Genomic DNA, 20,219 nt, shown 5'->3' with positions numbered 1-20,219 from the left:
CTGGAAGGGCATCAGCTGCGTAAAAAAATATGCTGGATAAGTTGGCGGTTCAATCCGCTGTGTCGACTCCAGATTAATAAAGGGACTAAGCCGAAAAGAAAATAAATAAATGAAAAATGTGGTTATGTTGACCACCCGACAAGCTAGTCTAGCTAAAAATAGTGCTTAAAATGTCACAAAAATGCAGTATTTAAAATAGAAAATGGCGAATAACTGCAAAAAAGTCCACTTTATATAAAAAAAAAAAAAAAAAAACATCACTTTTCACCAGGCTGGCTACAGGCCTGCGGGGACTGAAAGAAATGATTTCCATACTTCTCTTGACTCGTGTGCAGTATCATGTGAAGAGTGAAGACATGCATTAATGCAGCAACATTATCTCCACTAGGCGGTGTATGTGAGCCCGTCTAAAACACACACGTGAGGGACAGAGAGCCAAACACGCAAATATTTTCATTACTTCACATTTTTGTTCTCAGCGAGAGATCAAACGCACTTCTAATGACACTTAAGGCTGGAAGGTTTTGTTTAATATTTTTGGGCTCCCTTTGATTCCACCTCCAACTAATGATCATGCTTCACATCATCCAAAAAAGACAGATTATTACTGGAAAAACAGCTCACCCCCGAACTCAAATAACACCCTCAGACCCTGATTTGGAGCGAGTGCAACTTTATTCTGTCGAGCTTCGTACAGACATAACAGAGTATCCCATCATACATCGCTGTTTCCATGTTGTACTGACGGATCTTAAGGCAAGACACCGCAGGTCAAAATAGCAAAAAAAGAAATAAACCAAATAAATATTAAAACGTATAATCGTCACCATACCTCCTCAAGTAATTGAATAAATAAAGGATGCATACTATCTTCTAAAATGTTGTTTAAAGTCAGTGTGAAATCGAAATTTACAATTTTTGCTTTGCTAGCACACATTTCTTTAGGTGAACAGTTATTTTGTGAAAGTTTCCACTGGAAAAAGAAGTTTGTTTTGGTAATCTTCAATCAAAATCTTACCATTTAATTCACGTTTGGAGTTGCAGTCCTTCTCTGTTGACATCATTTTGATTGTTTCAGCCACATTAGCCACAATTTTTACCCATGCCATTGGCAAGCCGTTTGACAATTAATTTATAACCCGTACTAGTATCTATTGTCATGTTACATGTATTTTTTTAGATACTAGCCTATCTATTCCATTAAGTACTACTTATTCATTAGATACTAGTGCCTGTTCTTTAGATCAGGAGTTTCAAACTCAGAGGCCACATGGAGGAAAATCTATTCCCAAGTGGGCCAGACTTGTTAAATGTGATGTCACGCAAAGCGGTAAAAATTAAAAATGGTAATAATAAACGTTTACAAAGCGATGTAATACTTTTGAAAATCACGATCACAATATATATTCATGCCTAATTTTCGATGGCCAGGAAGTGATAGTTTTATTGATTGTTAATTTTTTGGTGTCTGTGATGCAGCAAGTCCAGAGACCGATGTGTACACTATGGACTAAAATGTGGTCATTAACGAATATTTTCTCAATTCAAATGAGTGGCGGCTTGGACCTGGAAACATTATTGCATACGTCATGCTTTAAGCGGATATGCTTTATTATGCATTATTGCATACGTCATGCTTTAAGCGGAGAACGTAAAAACAACAACTTCAGATTGTTTTCTTTGTTTTAATACGATCAACATAAAACTTAAAGCTGGAGCCCGAGGAAAACACTATCTCACTGCAATTCGTAACGTTTTGATTTAGGGGCTAATTTATATGAATTTGTACGATCTCATTTGTACAATTTAATACAATCTGTTTATCTACCAATGACGGTTGGATTTAGGGGTGTGGTTGGGTGCCACGCCTCCTTTTTTATATCTTATATTTTCATATGACTGAACTAATGCCACTTATGCTACGAATTAGCCACTAAACTGAAAAACGTACAATCTGAAAAGGCTGTCAAACTGACGCTGATTCAGGCTTTTGGATTGGATGAAATTAACAGTTTGCAGTTGTGATTGCGCTATTGCATACAGTGGACACAGTTGGAACAGCAATTTCTTTTATTGAAAAATTGCAGCTCATTTTTATACTTTACAGAATCATCTCGTGGGCTGGATTAAACACGTTTGCGGGACTGATCCAGCCTTTGGGCCGTACGTTTGACACCCCTGCTTTAGATATAGTGCTTTTTTAAATATATTGCTCAGCATATATAAGTACACCCCTCACAAATCTCTCTTTTAAATTCATATTTTAATAGGAAGTTATACAGTATTATATTTGTGCATATACATTAGATTAGTCAGTACTGAAGCCAAATCTGGAGCTAATCTAACAAAATAACTTATGATAAAGGTCCAAAAATGTTGTATGTTAGGGGAAAAAATAAATTCAAATTTTAAAAAGAGGAAAAATCAAGAGAAGCAAAAAAAAAAAAAAAAAAAGGAAATATTTAGTTGAAATTTTGTAAGTTGTACTTTTTTTCCATATTTTGCTTAAATTTCAATATCTAAATATGTTTGGTGACTAAAATATTATTTTAATAAAAATATCTGCTTATTAAATCTGTTTTGTTCAAACGCATCAAAATACATTGCCTTTATTCACTGAGAAATGAAGAAAAATATTCATTTTCAAAATGGGGTGTACTCAATTATGCTGAACACTGTATACTAGTGCTTACTCTTTGGACACCAGTTCTTTTTTACTAGATACTCCTTCATTAGATATACCTAATAAATAGATACTAGTATCTAATGAATATACTAGTATCTAATGAAAAGTACTAGTATCTAATATATAGGATCTAATTAATAGGTACTAATATCTAATGAAAGAGTATCTAATCAAAAAGTACTAGTGTTTAATGAGAAAGCACAAGTATATTTAAAAAAACACTACTATGTGTAGTGAGGTGAGGATGAAGCATTTTCCTCGCCGCTGTCGCCACTGGCTTGCATGGTTCGGGATCTGTAGAGCTGCGCATCGATGGATTTGCTCTTCAATGTTTGGACTCTCTGCAGTGTAAATTAAACCACACTGAACTGAGCTAAACTGAACTTAAACTCTGAAAACTGGACTCACAATGTATGAATGAACTTTATTGTAAAGTGTTACCCAATTTACTATTATGTTCTATGTGAAGCTGCTTTGACGCAATCTACATTGTAAAAACGCTATAGAAATAAAGATGAATTGAATTGAACTAGTATCTACGGAATAGGCAGTATAGTATCTAAAGAATAAGTAGTACTTATGGCCCATTTCCACTGACTAGTACAGTACGGTACGGGTCGATACGTGTCACCTTTATCAGTATCTTTAAAAATAAGTACTAGTAACAAGAAAATAAATACTAGTACGGGTTATAAACTAAATGTCAAAATGGCTTACCATACCACGGCCCTCTTATCGCTGGTTTGGTACCAAGAAATGATGGCAAAAAGAAAACCCTGCCACCCAACCATTTCAGTTTAAAGTATATTAGCATACTAAAATAAAAGTCTCAGCAACTCACGGTTAACGCAGGGTTTAAATATGCAAATGAGACATTAATTTATTAAATATGCGTTGATTTGCATATGTCAAGCACAAAATCTGAACAATGGATGAAGTCAGGTTCAACATTTTTCATTTATTTATTTAATTCACTAAATAGAATCGAGGGTTTTTACAGACAGTATTTTTTGGTATCTCTTCTTATCACTCCATAATTAAGAAAATACTATGAACTCTAAAACCCTTTAGAAAATAAATAGGCTATGAAGAAAACTTTGACAATTGGTGTACAGCAAGTGCACTGCAAAAATGTTTTTTTTTTTACTTTGAGTTTGTGTCTTGTTTCTAGTCCAAAAATCTAAAAATTCTTACAATAAGACGCATATTCTAGACAAGAAAAACTGTCTTGTTTTCAGAAGTAATAAGCCAAAATTAAGTGTTTTTCTCCCATTTTACCCAATTGGCAGATTATTTAGCTTGTTTTAAGAAAAAAAATCATTTAATCACTTATCCAATTATTTCTGAAAACAAAACAATGTTTTTTTGTCTAAAGGTTTCTTGATTTAAGATTTATTTTAAGATAATTGGACTAGAAACAAGACAAAAAAGCTATGACTATGAGGGAGAACAAATGATGAGAAACTGACCTTTAAAAGTGTTGGAATTGAAATATAGAGACACAAATTGATAAAGTGTGACAAAAACACTCTTAACATTTGACTGAAAATCCCAAATCTGCATAAAGAAACCTGCAGTGTCTCGCCTTAAAAATCTGACTGAAATTTCACTCTCATTTCACTCTCCCTACAGTAAGAGTTTTCTCTACTTCAATACACATCCTAAGGAGATATGCAAGGCGCTTGATAAAACATTATCAATTTATGTTTGAGCAAGAAACTTTCGGAATCTTGTGCCGCTGCCAGAAGAGATTGCTGCTTTTACATTCCTGAGGACTGATCTACGATAGTAATCACAGGCTGGGAGATTATTTCAGCTCAAGCATGCAGGCCCTGTATAGTTCCAACTGATTCACAATGCTGGTATAAAATGCTAAAATATTCCAGGTTCGTGTTGGGTTTCCTTTAAATCTTGACTACAACAGTGAACAGAAACAAAGGAACTCAAACAACTTCGAGGAATCCTGAACACAACCGCACCAAATGTGAGCAGAGAGAGATGGACAAGAGTCGAAACTGGAAATCTGACTTCTTTTTCAGCTGAGTCTATTATTATCCATCAAAGGAAGAGTTCACCCAAACATGAAGTCTGTCATCAGTTTCAAATCTGTATTGATGTGAAATACAAACGTATAGATTTGGAAGAATATTGGTAATCAAATTGTTTCAAAAAGTTTTTACATTACATGTACACTAAGTGACAAAGTCTAGTCGTCGATCCCTTTTCTAGTTGATCATTTGGAAAAGTGGCAGAAGGTAGATTTTTCAAAATAATCATCTGTTGAACTGTATCCCAATCATCCCAAATACTACACAAGACCTACTGGAACCCACATCGACCCAAGATTTGCAGAGAAATCAGTCAAGTTTGGTAAAGGAAAAATCATGGTTTGGAGTTACATTCAGTTTAGAGGTATGCGAGAGATCTGCAGAGTGGATGGCAGCATCAACAGCCTGAGGTATCAAGACATTTCTGCTGCCCATTACATTACAAACCACAGGGGAAGAAAAATCCTTCAGCAGGATAAACCTCCTTTTCATACTTCAGCCTCCACATCAAAGTTCCTGAAAGGAAAGCAAAGAAGGTCAAGATGCTCCAGGATTGGCCAGCCCAGTCTTCAGATATGAGCATTATTGTGCATGTCTGGCGTAAGATGAAGGAGTAGGCATTGAAGATGAATCCAAAGAATCTTGATGAACTCCTGCAAGAACGCTTTCTTTGACATTCTAGATGACTTTATTAATAAGTTATTTGAGTCATTGCAGTGATGTATGGATGCAGTCCTCCAAGCTCATGAGAGTCATACACAATATTCATTCTTGTTTTATATTCTATACTGTACATTATTTCTGTTAAGTGACAAGACTTTAGTCTAAGCAATGTCAGACCCTGACTTAAATGTTTTTTTGCTTAAATAAATTTAAATAAAAGCAGAGAAATATTTTTTCTGCAATGATGCTTGTATATTTGTACATCTTTTAAGAGAAGCCTGTGTCATTTCTGATAAAAAATAAAAATAAAAACCCTGCTGGTTGAATAACAGTAACTTTAAGTCAGAATTTTCCAGGAGTTTTAATAAAATATTAAAGGTTTAATTCCAATTAAATAAGTAAAAAACCCTAAACAAGTTTGCTGATCCATTTGAAGTAATTTGTTCATATTAATTCAACACCTTATTAAAACTTTTTGCAAGTAGAATTTGTGCAGAAAGACTACATTAGCCCTGATATTGTACTGAAAATTATTGTACTGACACAAATTATTGAGTTGGAATCAGTACAATGTGGCAAAAGATAACTTAAACCCCGCCCATTCTTAAGAAGCACAGCCTATGACAAAATCAAACAATACATTTCATGTTTATAATTACACTCACCGGCCACTTTATTAGGTACACGTTTCCAACTGCTCATTAACACAAATTTTTTAGTCAGCAAATCACATGGCAGCAACTCAATGCATTTAGGCATGTGGACATGGTCAAGGTGATCTGCTGCAGTTTAAACTGAGCATCAGAATGGGGAAAAAAGGTGATTTAAGTGACTTTGAACGTGGCATAGTTTTTGGTGCCAGACAAGGTGGTCTGAGTGTTTCAGAAACTGCTGATCTACTAGGATTTTCACTCACAACGATCTCTAGGATTTACAGAGATGGTCTGAAAAAGAGAAAATATCCAGTGAGTAGTTTGTGATGCCAAAGGTCAGAGGAGAATAGCCAGACTGGACAAGCTGATAGAATGGCAACAGTAAGTCAAATAACAACTTGTTACAACTGAGGTATCCAGAAGAGCATCTCTGAATGCACAGCATGTCTAACCTTGATGCAGATGGGCTACAGCAGCAGAAGACCACACTGGGTGCCACTCCTGTCAGCTAAAAACAAGAAACTGAGGCTACAATTCACACAGGCCTACCAAAATTGGGCAATAGAGGATTGGAAAAAGTTGAGTCTCGATTTCCGCTGTGACATATAAATGGTGGGGTCAGAATTTGGCGTCAACAACATGACATGAAAGCATGGATCCATACTGCCTTGTATCAATGGTTCAGGCTTCTGGTGGTGGTGCAATGATGTGGGGGTTATATTATTGGCACACTTTGGGGTGATTAGTACCAACTGAACTTTGTGTAAATGCCACAGCCAGTTCTGAAGGCAAACGGGGGTCCAACCAGGTACCAGTAAGGTGTACCTAATAAAGTGGCCCTTCAGAAATGCCCTATTTACGCCTGGTATATAGATTTTTGTCAATCAGTTTACAAAAGCATGATGTTAAATAAATGTGTGAACAGAGTGTAATATGTTTTGAACTTAGTTTTTGTGTTCCTAATGTAAAAATGCTTATATAGTTAATTGTTTTTAAATGTCTGTAAGGACCACCTTCTTTCTGTCTGCTGGCCAAACATGATTGTTATTGGCCATGATGTAATAAAGTGCATAAAAACAAAGTATTCATAATTCACCACAAAAAAAAAAAAAAAAAAAAAAAAACTGATTATAATTAAATTTGTAGTTGCCACACATAGCCTTTTTGTTCACTTTGATTCAATCATTGAAATCATGCATTACATTTGGGTTAAATAAAAAAAAAATCTATCAAAAGAAGCCCAAACTACACTGGACCCCACTCACTTTCATTATTCACACACAAAACTGAGACATTAAAAGAAAGAAAGTCATTCTTGGAACGATGTGAGCAAATGATGACTGACTTTTCATTTCTGGGTGAACTCTCCCTTTAAGCGCCCTTATAATTCAATCTTCATGACTGTCACTGACTGAGCCACAGGAAACTATCACTTTGGCCAAGTCTACAGAAGCACTTGTGTGAGCTGCATAGTTAGATAATCCGACTTGATTTCTTAAAAAATAATGATAAAAACAACGACAGCACAGGAAATATGCTTCAATTCTCAACGAGGTATAGAGTCTATGATGAAAATGACAGAAAATCCAGCAGCCTAGTCATTTAGACAGTGAAACGGAGACCAGATCTGTGCTGTTTTTTAATCGCTTGAAATCTAATGATACACAAACACACACATTTGACTGAAATGAATGCATGCATTAAATCAATCTCGTGACAATATTGTGCTCTGACTTTGTAAACTATTTTACTGGATTTCAACATCAACGTGAATGTTCTGAATTGTTAACTAGACAGACTTTTCGATGTTCTACTTGTCCTTACTTTTATCCATTTCTCTGGCTAAAACGGCTTAATCATTGCGAGAGGTGTGAAAACATACCATCTGTCCACCCAGAGCCTGTTATGCCCTCCTCTCAATCTCTCACTTTGTTCCCTGCTGGGTTTGAAGTTCAGAGTTTGGACCCAACGCATTTGAAACACATTTTACAGCTATGCAAACAAAAGAATCAGGTTTACAGGCCGCCTGTTGTGTAGCTGTTAACCAGCGATCTCTCTTTCTCTCTCACACTTACTAATCTTATCTTTAGCACCTTTTTGTCTCCTCATCACCAGTGGAAAAGGCAGAAACCTGACTGACTGGACTGAATGGAGAAGGCCAGCTATTGGGGATTCAGAGACCTTCATCAACCCAGAATTCATCCTACCAGGTCTCTTGGTCTCTTGGTACGAAATGTCATCATTTATCTTCAATGATATGAAAGAAACGACTCGATCCACTGCAAACTATTATAAAATATACATTTGTAAATCTATATGGCCACCTCAGTACTGAGTCTTCCAGAAAAAGCTCAATAGATTGGTATTCTGAGATATGTTTGCTCATATCTACGGAAAGTACGATAAAAAGCTAAATGCGTTTATTACAAACCAAGAACCCCCAAAATGGCCTCTTTGTTCTTTGAGAACGAGCACAAAGCTAAAAAAGTGTGTATAGCAAAAGGCAACTGTTACACTTATCACCTAACGTTCTCCAAGAGTCAATTGAAATGCAGTTGACAGGACACTGTTTGGGGAGGGCGTGTCTAACTCTCTGACGGACATGAGGAAGGGGCGGAGCCTGAGGGCTGCTGGGACAGCATGCAGGTTCTCCGTGGGACTCTCGGCTCGGGTTCGGGTGTGAGGCGGGTAGAGCTTTGGTTCTTGAGGTTGTTGAGCTCCTGCGTGGCCATCAGCGGTTTGGGAATGCTGACCAGGCAGAATGCAGAGCCGCTCTTGGGGATGAAATTGACCTTGTTCCTATCTGGACACAGGAACTGTGGGATCTCCCGCGGAGGCCTGGCCCTGAGGAGATGTAAACGGAGAGCGATAAGACAGTGAGAAGCACCGACGCAGCGTTGAAGTCGATGTACGTGTTGAGCTATCATGGTTTCAGAGTGCAGATAAAGCAGGACATGCTGCAGAACTCACTGTGTTTCTTCTGTGAAGACCTTGACTCGCTCGCAGCCCTCGGGAGGCTCACGCTTGAACATGAAGCTGTTGTTGGGCTTTGGGGATGAGGCGTATTTAGGTAGGGGTGAGCAGAGTGCCAGATCTGTGAAAAAAAAATTAAAAATTGGGTTTTTTTTTTACACTTGATAAAGTTACCTCTACAGTATGCCATTTCACACTACTCATCCTGTGATTTACCATGGGTTAAGAGTTAATTCTGGGTTTTCGTATACTCAATGAAGCATCTTTTCTTCACTCAAATTGATCCACTTTGTTATATTTTCTCCTTGCTATGCTGACAATCTGTATTGTTTTTATAAACAACACAAAAGCTCCACAACAGGATTTCAGATATAACTTAACTTAGCTTAGCCTAGCGTAACTTAGCTTGACTTGAATTCACCTAACCAAGCATAATCTAACCTAACCTAACCTAACCTAGGGGCTATTTCATAAAAGTGGTTAAGAAAAGCGGGGATTAAAGTCAAAAGCCTGACTTCAATGAGCTGAACTAAACGTTCACGCTTAAATTGGTTCCATAACAGCAAGTTGAAGATCATTTGATCTGACTAGTCTGAGTTCAGTTTAAATAATCTAGATAACTGCTCGTGCACGTTTCTGTCGTGAAACCTTAAAAGTCGAGCATAGATACATCGATTATGTTGTGTGTTACCATGGCAACTTCGAGAACTGAAAGAGCTCTGAAATGAGACACAGCTGTTCACAGCGAGTGACAGCTGTCACAACTTCAGATAGTTCAATAGGCTACATTTGTGGCAATACATTTTTAAATACAGGCTATTATTTAGGCGTATTAACATGAAATTAAATATTTGTTATAAAACATAGTAATTGTGCTTGACCGCGCGCATGTGCGTGAAAGAGAGGATTTGCGCTTACTGCCAATTGTTGCTTGCAAGGAAAAGTTTTAATGCATTGCAGGCTCACTATAACATACAAAATGTTCTAAATGTAAGCACATAGGTTTAAAATAAACAAAGAGCCGTGCACCCACAAGCGGTGGGATTTTCAATTTGCTCCCGAATCTGCTGCAAATCATTGCTTTCTCTTTGCCACTTGTTTCCCGCGGTGGGAAACTATCTTTACACTAAAGTGACGCTACTGCTCAGCACGGATCATCTCCTGATTATTCCACTTATTTTACAGCTTTAAAGTCATTATTTAAGAAATGTAGTCTTCTTCTTTAAATTAGTCAGTGACTGTCTTACCCCCATGCTTGCGTGGGTTTCCTCTAGGTTCTCTGGTTTCCCCCAAATCCAAAGACATGCGGCACGCGCTAGCAATGGGATGAATTGAATAAACGAAATTTGCCATAGTGTAGGAATTTGAATGAGTGTGTATGGATGTTTCCCAGTGAAGGCGTCCGCTGCATAAATCATATGCTGTATAAGTTGGCTGTTCATTGCGCTGTGGTAACCCCAGATTAATAAAGGCACTAAGCCGAAAAGAATAAATGTATATATATATATATATATATATATATATATATATCGAGAGAGAGAGAGAGAAAGAGAGAGAGCGAGCTAAGAACACCCCTCACAGATTTCTCTTTTAAATTAATATTTTCTACAGGATGCTTTACAATAATATATTTGTGCATATACATTAGATTATTCAGTACCAATGCAAAGTTAAAAAAAAAGAAAAAAAATTATATATATATATATATATATATATATATATATATATATATATTTTTTTTTTTTTTTAATTTATTATTTTTTTTGCAATTTAGTGACTATAAAGTTTGAATCATTATTAAGAGGTTAAGTGAATTAAAATTAAAACTTAGCTTAGCCTAGCTTGACTTATCTTAGCTTAGATTGACTTGACTTCACCTAACTCAACCTATAAACAACACAAAAGCTCCACAGCAGGATTTTGGATATAATTTAACTTAACTTAGTCTAGATTAACTTAGCTTAGCTTTACCTAACCTAACCTAAGCTGAACTAACATAACATAACATACCATATAAACAACCCAAAAGGTCCACAGCAGTGTTTCATATATAACTTAGCTTGACTAATCTTAGCTTTACTTGACTTCACCAAACCTAACCTATTCTAACCTATAAACAACACAAAAGCTCCACAAGAGGGTTTCGAGTATAACTTAGTTTAGCCTAGCTTGACTTAGCTAGCTTGACACGACCTCACATAACCTAACCTAACCAAGCCTAACTTATAAACAACACAAAAGCAGCAGGGTTTCAGATATAACTTAGCTTAGCTTAACTTAGCTTGACTTGACTTCACCTAACCTGACTTCACTTCACTTCACTGCAACTTTAGTCAGCGTTGTTACTATTAACTAAAACTACAACAATTCAAATAAAATGTGGCTTGGCTTAAAGCCCAATACATTTAATTAAGTGTCCGGTAGATAATTATGTAATATTTACATTATGCTTTAAGCTCCTAATAAAGTCTTTTCCTCAATACAAATTTGATCATGTTTAAAACAATGATCACCAAAAAATGAAAATATGTAATTAATTTACTCTCAAGCTGTGTACACTTTTTTTCAATAAAACAATAGAAAATATTTGTAGCTAAATTTGAAGTCCCTGGTGATTCGTAAAATGTAAGTTAGCAACAATTATCACTTTAAGATTAAAAAAAACAGTAACACTTTAGTTTACAGACCAACTCTCACTATTAACAAGTGGCGTATTACCAACCTATTTGTTTCTGCATAATCGCCATGATCTTAATCTACATCCCTAATCCTACCCAATACCTAAAACCAACTTCTACCTAATAAACTATTAATAAGCAGCAAATAGGTTAATCCTAGTCATTAGTCATAGTTAATGCTTTATTTATAGTGAGAATTATATAAAAGGTTACCAAAAAACATGCATGCAAAACAAAAACAATACCCATAGCTACTATATCTTTGCTTGGCCTAAATATGAGCAACCTAAGAGCAAATGTTTTTCCATGAACTATCCCTTTAAATGTGTATCCTGCACATTTTTACAGATAGATGGCTTTAGGGCATGTTGATCTGCCCTGAGTGTGTATGTGGGTGTGAAACACCGTGGGCTGTACCTTTCTCACGGCCGTCAGCCAGAGTCTCGTCCTCATGGGGAGATGGACTATCACTGCAGGACTCGCTTGGCACACTCAGGAATGTGGGCGATATGGACTGAGAGCGGCTGCTGCTGTTGCTGCCCGTTGACGTGCCCAGGGGCGTCTGTGTGTCAATGCTGCGCTGGCATAAAGGAGGAGGAGCCCGATGCCCGTCTGGAACCTCTTGAGGCTGGCCAGAAGAAAATGCCAGTGTCATATACAACAGAACGCAGAAATACAACTTACTACACACTAACACTGTCAATACATACTACATAGATATTGAAATATTTGCAACTCACTTGGCCACAGTCTAATTCAGGCAAGCTAAAGTGCTTTGTTATGTTTTTTTTTTAAGATAACTGCCATATCTTCTCTGGGCCACTATAGGCTCAAATCCACATTAGCCTTAGCTTACTGTGCCGTATATTCGCCATAAGTGGCCTAAATATGTAAGATAACTGGGCCACATTTTCTATATCTTCTATAACTGCACTTACATGTAAGCCACTTTAGGTTTAGACCCAGACTACCCTTAAATGACTATGCCAATATTTTGCATAGTGCAATATTTTGCACTGTGGCCCACATTTATTCTCCATCATTTGGGCCAAATTTATCATTTTTCACATGGGCCACTTTAGGCTCACATTCAGATTATATTTTGCCATAATTGCCAAATATTTGCCCTAAATGGCCCATATATGAATTTGAATCTTTGGCCCCCCTTTGGCATTGTACAGGTACCACCAGTGCTGCATAACTGCCTAAAGTGGCCCACACTCGTATACTATCTGGGATTGACATAATGCAAGTCAATAGTTTTTTTTTTTTTTAAGTCCAAATCAATCCTGTGGCTCTTAATTATATCTCAGTGTATCATCAGGAGTCACAGGGAATGTTTTAGTATGTGTTTATTTTTAATTTCAATAATGGGTCACCATTGACTTGTATTATACAAAGAACAGGTTAAATATATGTCAAAAAATAAACACTGCTAATAAAAGGTAATTTGTCAGGAATAAATTTCTTAAAGTTATAGAAACTTAAACCTGTCATTATCTTTACCATTGATCATCATCAAAATAGAACTAAAAGTCTATTTTATTTCTTTATTTACAATATGTTTTTAGGCATTCTCTGAGGACATCAGATGATGTAACAGAGAACAATTTGTGCAGGATAATGTCAAGCACACTCACAATAAGTTGCTCCTCTCTGTCTCCTGTGTCCCGGATAATGATGCGCTCGATCTCCTGATTCAGCCCCTCCACACTGTTCCGGAAACGAGAGACGGAGGATTTGGAGATGGGAATAGAGATCAGGACGCTCTTTGGAATTGGAGCCTGGAACAGGACAGGATGGGAAGGTGTGATTATTTGCTGTATGTGATGTTTTGAAAGCAGCACATGTTGAACTGTTGATCTAATGGTTTGTGCATCTGCTTCAACTCAATGGAGCTTCAGTGAGAGATGGATTTGAATTTGTCCCTTGAAATTATTTTATTCCATTCCCTATTTCTGACGTTACCAATAAAAATAAAAACAGTATATAAATAGAAAATATTTGCAGGTGCTGATAGCCTAGTGGTCAGTTCGCCGACATAGGCCCCGTTTACATTCTCAGGTCTTGATGCCCAATTCTGATTTGTTGCCTATATCTGATTTTTTTGCCTGTCCGTTTACACGTTCTTTTAATAGTGACCCATACCTGATTCATGTGTTTAGACTTGGCTTACAATTTACGATATTGCACCTGAGTAAAAACGGGTTTTAGAATCTGCGCCACACTAGCCATGATTGAAGAAATTGTCTTGCTTTCAGCTCTGCGAAATATGCGCATTTCGCCTAACTTCAACATGACTTTGAAGTGGAGGAGGAGGGAGAGCACCGTCATTACAGCTTGCGCCTATAGTTAATATATGGTGTCCTCCACCATTCAGAGGAATTTGTGGGTACGAGTGAGATCTCAGATCTGGTGGGAGCAAATTGTGGCGACTGATCACTTTCCTCCTCCATGTTTCCTCCATGATCCTCTGTTGTTGTTTACAGTGTTAGCGTTTCCACACAAGCTCTTCCTTCTATGTCATTAAACCGTGTACCACAATGTCTCAAGTTTAGAGACGTACAAAACGGAATGCCTCGATAAATCCGATCTGCCTGTTTACACATCATTGTCACATATCAGATTTATATTTGATTTATTCTCACATATGATGGAGGCCTGAAACCGATCTCTGAATATCCGCATTTCATGTTAACATGGTCAAAGAACAGATCTGATCTGTGTCATTTATGAGGAAAAAAATCGGAATTGGGTCACATTTTGCAAGTGGCAGTGTTAACCGTGCCATATAATTCAAGTGTGCTGCAGGTGTCCCGAGTTCGAGTCCATACTTGTGGACCTTTCCAATCCCATCCCACTCTAAGCCACCAATATACTGTCCTATAATAATAAAGAAAAAATACCAAAAAATAGATATATTTTTAAATAAAATCTAACAAATTTTTATATATTGTATTTTTTTTATATATATACTTAAAAACCTGTTACTGTAAATAAGAGACTTTTTTTTTGCTTTATTTAAATTTTTGTTTATATATACAAACATTTTTAAATAACTTTTTTGCTCCCCCATTAATCTCTTCCTATATTTAACTCGGGTTGTAATTGTTTGGCGTGATTTTGCCAATTACGATACGATCCTGGATTAACATCTTTGTTGATCCTGGAACATCCTTCCTGTTAGAAAATCCATAGCTAATCCCAACCCCTAAACCTAACTGTAAATCATTCCCAAATTCAGAGGAGATTAACGATTGGATAACAATGATGCAGAAGCAAATAGGTCTAACTGTAAACTCAAACTTAATGTAAAGCTTAAATGTATCCCTTAAATCTGACTGGAAGGTTGTCACTTCCTTGGTGGAGTCATTCTACCCGCTTTGATTAGTACCACGTTTGCAACAGTAAGTTATCAACTAAAACCATAATCACATCATTGAAGATAAGTGAATGTGTGTGTGGCTGGTGTGTGTGAATGCAATTGCATAGTACAGAGAGACTTCCTCAACACGACAACAGATACTGAAAAACCCTGAAGGAAAAACCCTGACTGAATGTGTGAAAACTTCTAGCCACAACATGACACAAACCCTTAACATACACACACTGAAATTTATACATGAAAAAGTCTACTTCAACATAGAGTCAACTGCATATGTTATACTTCAGCATATGGCTCGCATTACTCACAGCAGAACCACTATTTTGAGTTTAGGCTACTAGAAATGGAAACAGTGACAGAAACTGAGCAGATTAGGTTGTAGTTGAAGCTGATCGATAGCTGATTTACACTCACTTATTTCCTTCTTTATAAGGGGTTAGAAACAGTGGAATGAACAGCTAATTATTCTGGGTACATGTTTTACTTGCTAATACCATTCCTGCCACAACCCAGCCCTGAGAGACTCTTGCAACCCCCCAGTGCAGGAAAACCCCCACATAGTCTCCTGTTCAAACACATCTACCATGTCCATTACACTTATACTGCTTGTGTTTCGACCAACTCAGGCTCATTCTGATTACATACCCCTATAAACATTTCTGGAGAGAGCGAAATACGTCCCAGGAGCTACGTTTTTCCACAGTTTTTTTTTCGCAAATTTAAAAGAGGCTGCTGTGTAGGCTTTTTTAGATCTCAGATTTCTCTCACGTTTGCCATTCGCGCCTGCTGTTCTTATATAAATCCACCAGAGGCCGCTGTCGACTGACTGACCAACAGACTCGCTGAGCAACAGACTGATCCTCCCACCCCTTCCCCTTCCTTAAACCCAACCAACAGTGTTTTAAAAAGCACTGATTGACCCGCCCACCCCTTCCCTAAACCCAACCACAGGGTTTTTAGAAAGCAATTCAGAAAACCAAGTCCCCTGATTATTAGCACGTTTCAGATTTTACCACTTTCTCACCCTGTTATTTACTTGTTCATTTAATTTTTTAGCTTTTATTTTTGATTCACCAGCTTTCTGGAACCGTTCTTCACTGGAAATCAAACCCCATTGTTGTGGTCAACTCCCCTCTGCGTCTCAAGTCTGCCGACTTACAAGTCAAGATACCGGACAAACTGGTAACAGTGGGAAAGCAGTCCATACGGAGGTAAGCAGTCAGCTGGTTAGCGAGAAAAGAAACGACGTCATACCACCCCGTAGCGTTCAATATAAAGATGAAATGCAGCCATACGTAGCTCTGGCTACATAGTTTGCAATCTACAGAAATGTATATTCGGCTACGTTTTCAGAATGAGCCTATGTTGGTTTGGACTGTAGGGGAAATTGGAGCACAGAGAGGAAACCTATTTGAATATGGGGAAAACATATAAACTCTAAACAAAAAGGCCTGCCAAATAATTCCTTTAAGTGTAATAACTCGATCACTCACTTTTCTTTAGCTTATACCCTGCTCTTATCAGGGCTCGCCACAGAGGAACGAACCACTAATTACTCTGACAATAGTTTTACACAGCGAATGCCCTTCCAGCCACAGTCCAGAACTGAGAGTACCACACCAAGTACTGGGAAAAAGTCACCCACTCAAACTCATTCACATACTATGGCCTATTTAGTTTATCCAATTCACCTATATCACATGTCTTTGGACTGTGGGAGAAACCTGAGCAACTGGAGGAAACCCACGCAAACAACTTGCAAACTCCAAACAGAAAGGCCTTCTTGTCCAGCCGGGACTTGAACCAGCAACCTTCTTGCTGTGAGGTAACCATGCTAACCACTTAGCGAGAGATGATGGTGGAGATTAAGTAAATCTGTTCTGTACATTTTTGATGGAAATGCATTTGAGGAAACCAGAGGTACCAAGTCGACCTATCACTGATCTCACGGTTGCGATCCCATCTAGTTGCGATGCTAGTTACATTTTTGCAACATAGGCTCATTCTGAAAATGTAGCTATATACATACATACATTACTATATATATTTCTGGAGATCACAAATTATGTAGCCAGAGCTATGTATGGCCGCATTTAATCTTTTAATCGAACGATAGGGGGCGGTATGACACTGTTCCTTTTCTCGCTTACCAGCTGACCGCTTACAGTTGCTTTTCCACTGTTACCAGTTTGTCCGGTAGCTTGACATGTACGTCGGCAGACTTGAGACGCAGAGCAGAGTTGAACACAACAATGGAGTTCGAGTCTGGTGAAGAGTGGTTCCAGAAAGCAGGTAGACAAAAGCTAAAAAATAAAAATAATCAAGTAAATAACAGGGTGAGAATATGGTAAAAATTGAAAACGTGGTAAAAATCAGGCTTTTTTTTCTAACTCTGCGGTAGGGTTTAGGCAAGGGAGTGAGCGGGTCAATCGGTGCTTTTGAAAACACTATTGGTTGGGTTTAGGCAGTGCTTAATTTTTTAATTGCATGTTATCCGAGGATGGAGAGGTGTCGCGCACGAGCGTGGAGAGCGACGGGGGAGGGGGGTGTTGGATGGCGGAGGGGTGTCGTGGATGAAGGACGAAAGTGAAGAGTGGGGGGTTGTTACGGACGAAAGTGATAAGGTTGGGGAGTCATGGAAGAAAGTAAAGTGAACAGCGGATGGGGGAGGAGGGCGGTTGAGAAGTGGGATTGGTAAAATCAGGTGCCAGATCAGATTTCAGAGGTGCCAGATCCGGCATGTTCTGGCACAAATTAAGCCCTCGGTTTAGGAAAGGGGGAGGGTAGGTTAGTCGATTGGTCAGTCAGTGAGTCATTCAGTCAGAAAACAGATAGTTGACAGTGCCCTAGAGTGGATAAATGTGAGAACAGCAGGTGCAAATGGCACTCAAAAGAGAAAATTGAGATCTGAAAAATCATACACAGTAGCCTCTAGTGATTTCGCAAAGATAAAAACTGCAAAAAACACAGCTCCTGGGATGTATTTTGCTCTCTCCAGAAATGTATATAGGGATACGTAATCAGAATGTTGAGGCGAACAACTATACTGATGTACAACTACAACCACTTGACCCAATAATGTAAGTTGGGCTTTACACTGGTACGCCCTTTCACACTCACAGATACATGGCACTGTAGCGTGATGGGCTCCTCTGCAGAGCAGTTATGTAACTCAGTCTCTCCATGATGATTTCTGAATCTCGCTTGTTTGCCGTGTCTCTTCATTCACACCTTACGACCACACCAGGACAACATGACACATGCAAACCACAAGCTTACTCCATTAAATCAGCATGCACATCGAGCAAATGTGCCATCTATGCTAACGGCTGTTGTGTGCCAGCTATTTTGCAACAGCTGAACATACATGTAAACTTCACCTTTCCAGAGAGTCCACTTCCTGTCATCCTGTCCAAGAAGGTCAGGTCTTCCTCCAGGACCACCAGTTTTTCTCCCTCTCTCTCTGTTCTGATCTCAGCCTCAGCTCATGCTCTGGATTTCAGCTTTTTTTAGGCCCCCTCCTTCCTGTGTCTCTTCATCATGTCTCGCTCTCTTTCCTCTCCAAGTGCATTTCTACATCCCACCCCCTTCCTTAAAACATTGCAAGCTATGGCCTCCCCCTCTCCTTTTCTCAGGGTCCGAGAAGGGAACAATGTGAGGGCATTAGCGGGACGTTGCTGAGAGTTGTGTGGCCCTGCGGTGGCCCTCGCTTAAAGCACGCCAGATCTGCTTCATTACCATCTCAAAAGAGCAAAGCAGGCTTTAAACTTACACGCAACATCTCCACTCTCCAGTGTGCATGTGTGCATTTAATCGGACATCATATTGTTTCAACATAAAAGTCGGCTGGAGTCTTTTCTTCTGGGCGGTTTGGTTGTTTATGCGCTCATCAGGATAGAAAACAGCTGAGAGAAGCCCTGACCCTTGGGGTCACCTCAAAACAATACATGATTTCATCTATTTCCTAGCAACTTTCTGCTGAGCGGTCGCTAGGAGGCAAATATTTGTTTACGTTTCAGATTTCCAGTGGCGTGCTGTGACATTAACAGGAATAATGTATGACCTGACCAAGATGAAGGACGACATGGTTTTTTGGGACCCCCAGGTCATTCCCACACTGTCTGACCAGTGGCGTCTCAGCAATTATGTCTATAGATGCCACAAAGGACTGCTAACAAACCAAAATAAAGCACTTGATCATTCAATGAAATGCCTGGTGGTAGAGAGCATATAACTGTGACATGTTTTCTTGAGAAATGATTAAAGAAAAATTATATTTGGTAGAGACTTGAGTTGATTACTGAATGAAGGCAGATATGAAGCAGACTGGTTGCTTGTAGAAAGGAATGGAGTTTAAGTAGACTATTCAGTGTTTCCTCTAGATTTTTTTTTAGCTGTGGTGGCAGGCCTTTTACACAGATCTCCTATGGCGTTATTTCAATGACAAATGTCATGAGCGCAGTCGTGATCGCATTCATGTAATACGAGCACGCAAATCTCTTTGCTTGCATGCTGATTTCCTGTTTGTGCACAAAACTATTTTGCATGCCCTCGAATATACTCTGCTCAAGTGCAGATTTTCTTGTGTGCTCTCAAATAAACGCTGCTAAAGTGCGATTTAGTGCATGTATGTCTCCAACATGTACTACACTAGCAGTGAATGTTATCAATAGACCTACAGAATGACATTGATGCTCCCTGAAGTAAAGTAAAACGGCCATAAACTACAGCAAGATAAAGTCATTGCATGCAGAACCGTAGACGTTTATCTATAGATAAAGTATAATTATGGATACTGTGTACATCAAAACTGAAAGCAACACTGTGCTTGCTGGCCTCACGCCATTGTGCAGCCCTGTCAGTCAGCCGGTCAGTCAGCATATACTGCACAGCACTACTACAGAAAACTTCGCTCTGTTATAATTCACTTTACATTTTTATAGGTGTGATTATAACCTGCTAGAGGTGTGTACCGACACTGGTTCAGTTACGATTATCATGCCATCGATTTGGTTCAATCCGATATCTCGGTGCATCCCGGTACATTGATGATGCTTTCCATACACAGTTTTATATTTCTTCACAGCAGCAATTCTTGTATTAAAATGTATAAATATATTTATATTTATATAC

General features: G+C 38.3%; 2 protein-coding genes and 1 long non-coding RNA gene across 4 annotated transcripts in view; 1 reads left to right on the top strand and 2 right to left on the bottom strand.

The window, feature by feature from the left end:
- LOC141376079 (uncharacterized) overlaps positions 1-20,219 on the top strand; it is a 996,984-nt gene that overhangs the window by 87,626 nt on the left and 889,139 nt on the right. The gene's annotated exons all lie outside the window — the stretch shown is intronic.
- Positions 415-4,710, bottom strand: LOC147842290 (uncharacterized). Its single transcript, XR_015499232.1, has 3 exons — positions 2,030-4,710; positions 1,663-1,882; positions 415-1,592 (listed from the first exon to the last, which is right to left on the bottom strand). It is a non-coding gene; the product is annotated as an uncharacterized LOC147842290 (long non-coding RNA).
- Positions 7,677-20,219, bottom strand: part of fam117bb (family with sequence similarity 117 member Bb) — a 91,489-nt gene continuing 78,946 nt past the window's right edge. Inside the window, exons 5-9 of one of the 2 annotated variants that reach the window (XM_087265733.1) lie at positions 17,237-17,389; positions 13,342-13,485; positions 12,119-12,329; positions 9,021-9,144; positions 7,677-8,894 (exon numbers count right to left, since the gene is read on the bottom strand). In XM_087265733.1, the coding sequence (XP_087121859.1) occupies positions 8,636-8,894; positions 9,021-9,144; positions 12,119-12,329; positions 13,342-13,485; positions 17,237-17,389 (891 nt within the window). In that variant the 3' untranslated portion in view covers positions 7,677-8,635. 2 annotated transcript variants of the gene reach the window in all.

The sequence above is a fragment of the Danio rerio genome, chromosome 9 (genome assembly GCF_052040795.2).
Source record: "Danio rerio strain M-AB ecotype USA chromosome 9, GRCz13ab, whole genome shotgun sequence".
In the NCBI taxonomy this organism is placed as follows: Eukaryota; Metazoa; Chordata; class Actinopteri; order Cypriniformes; family Danionidae; genus Danio; species Danio rerio.
Note: the sequence above shows the minus strand (reverse complement) of the source record. Positions and strands in the feature narration are given on the sequence as shown.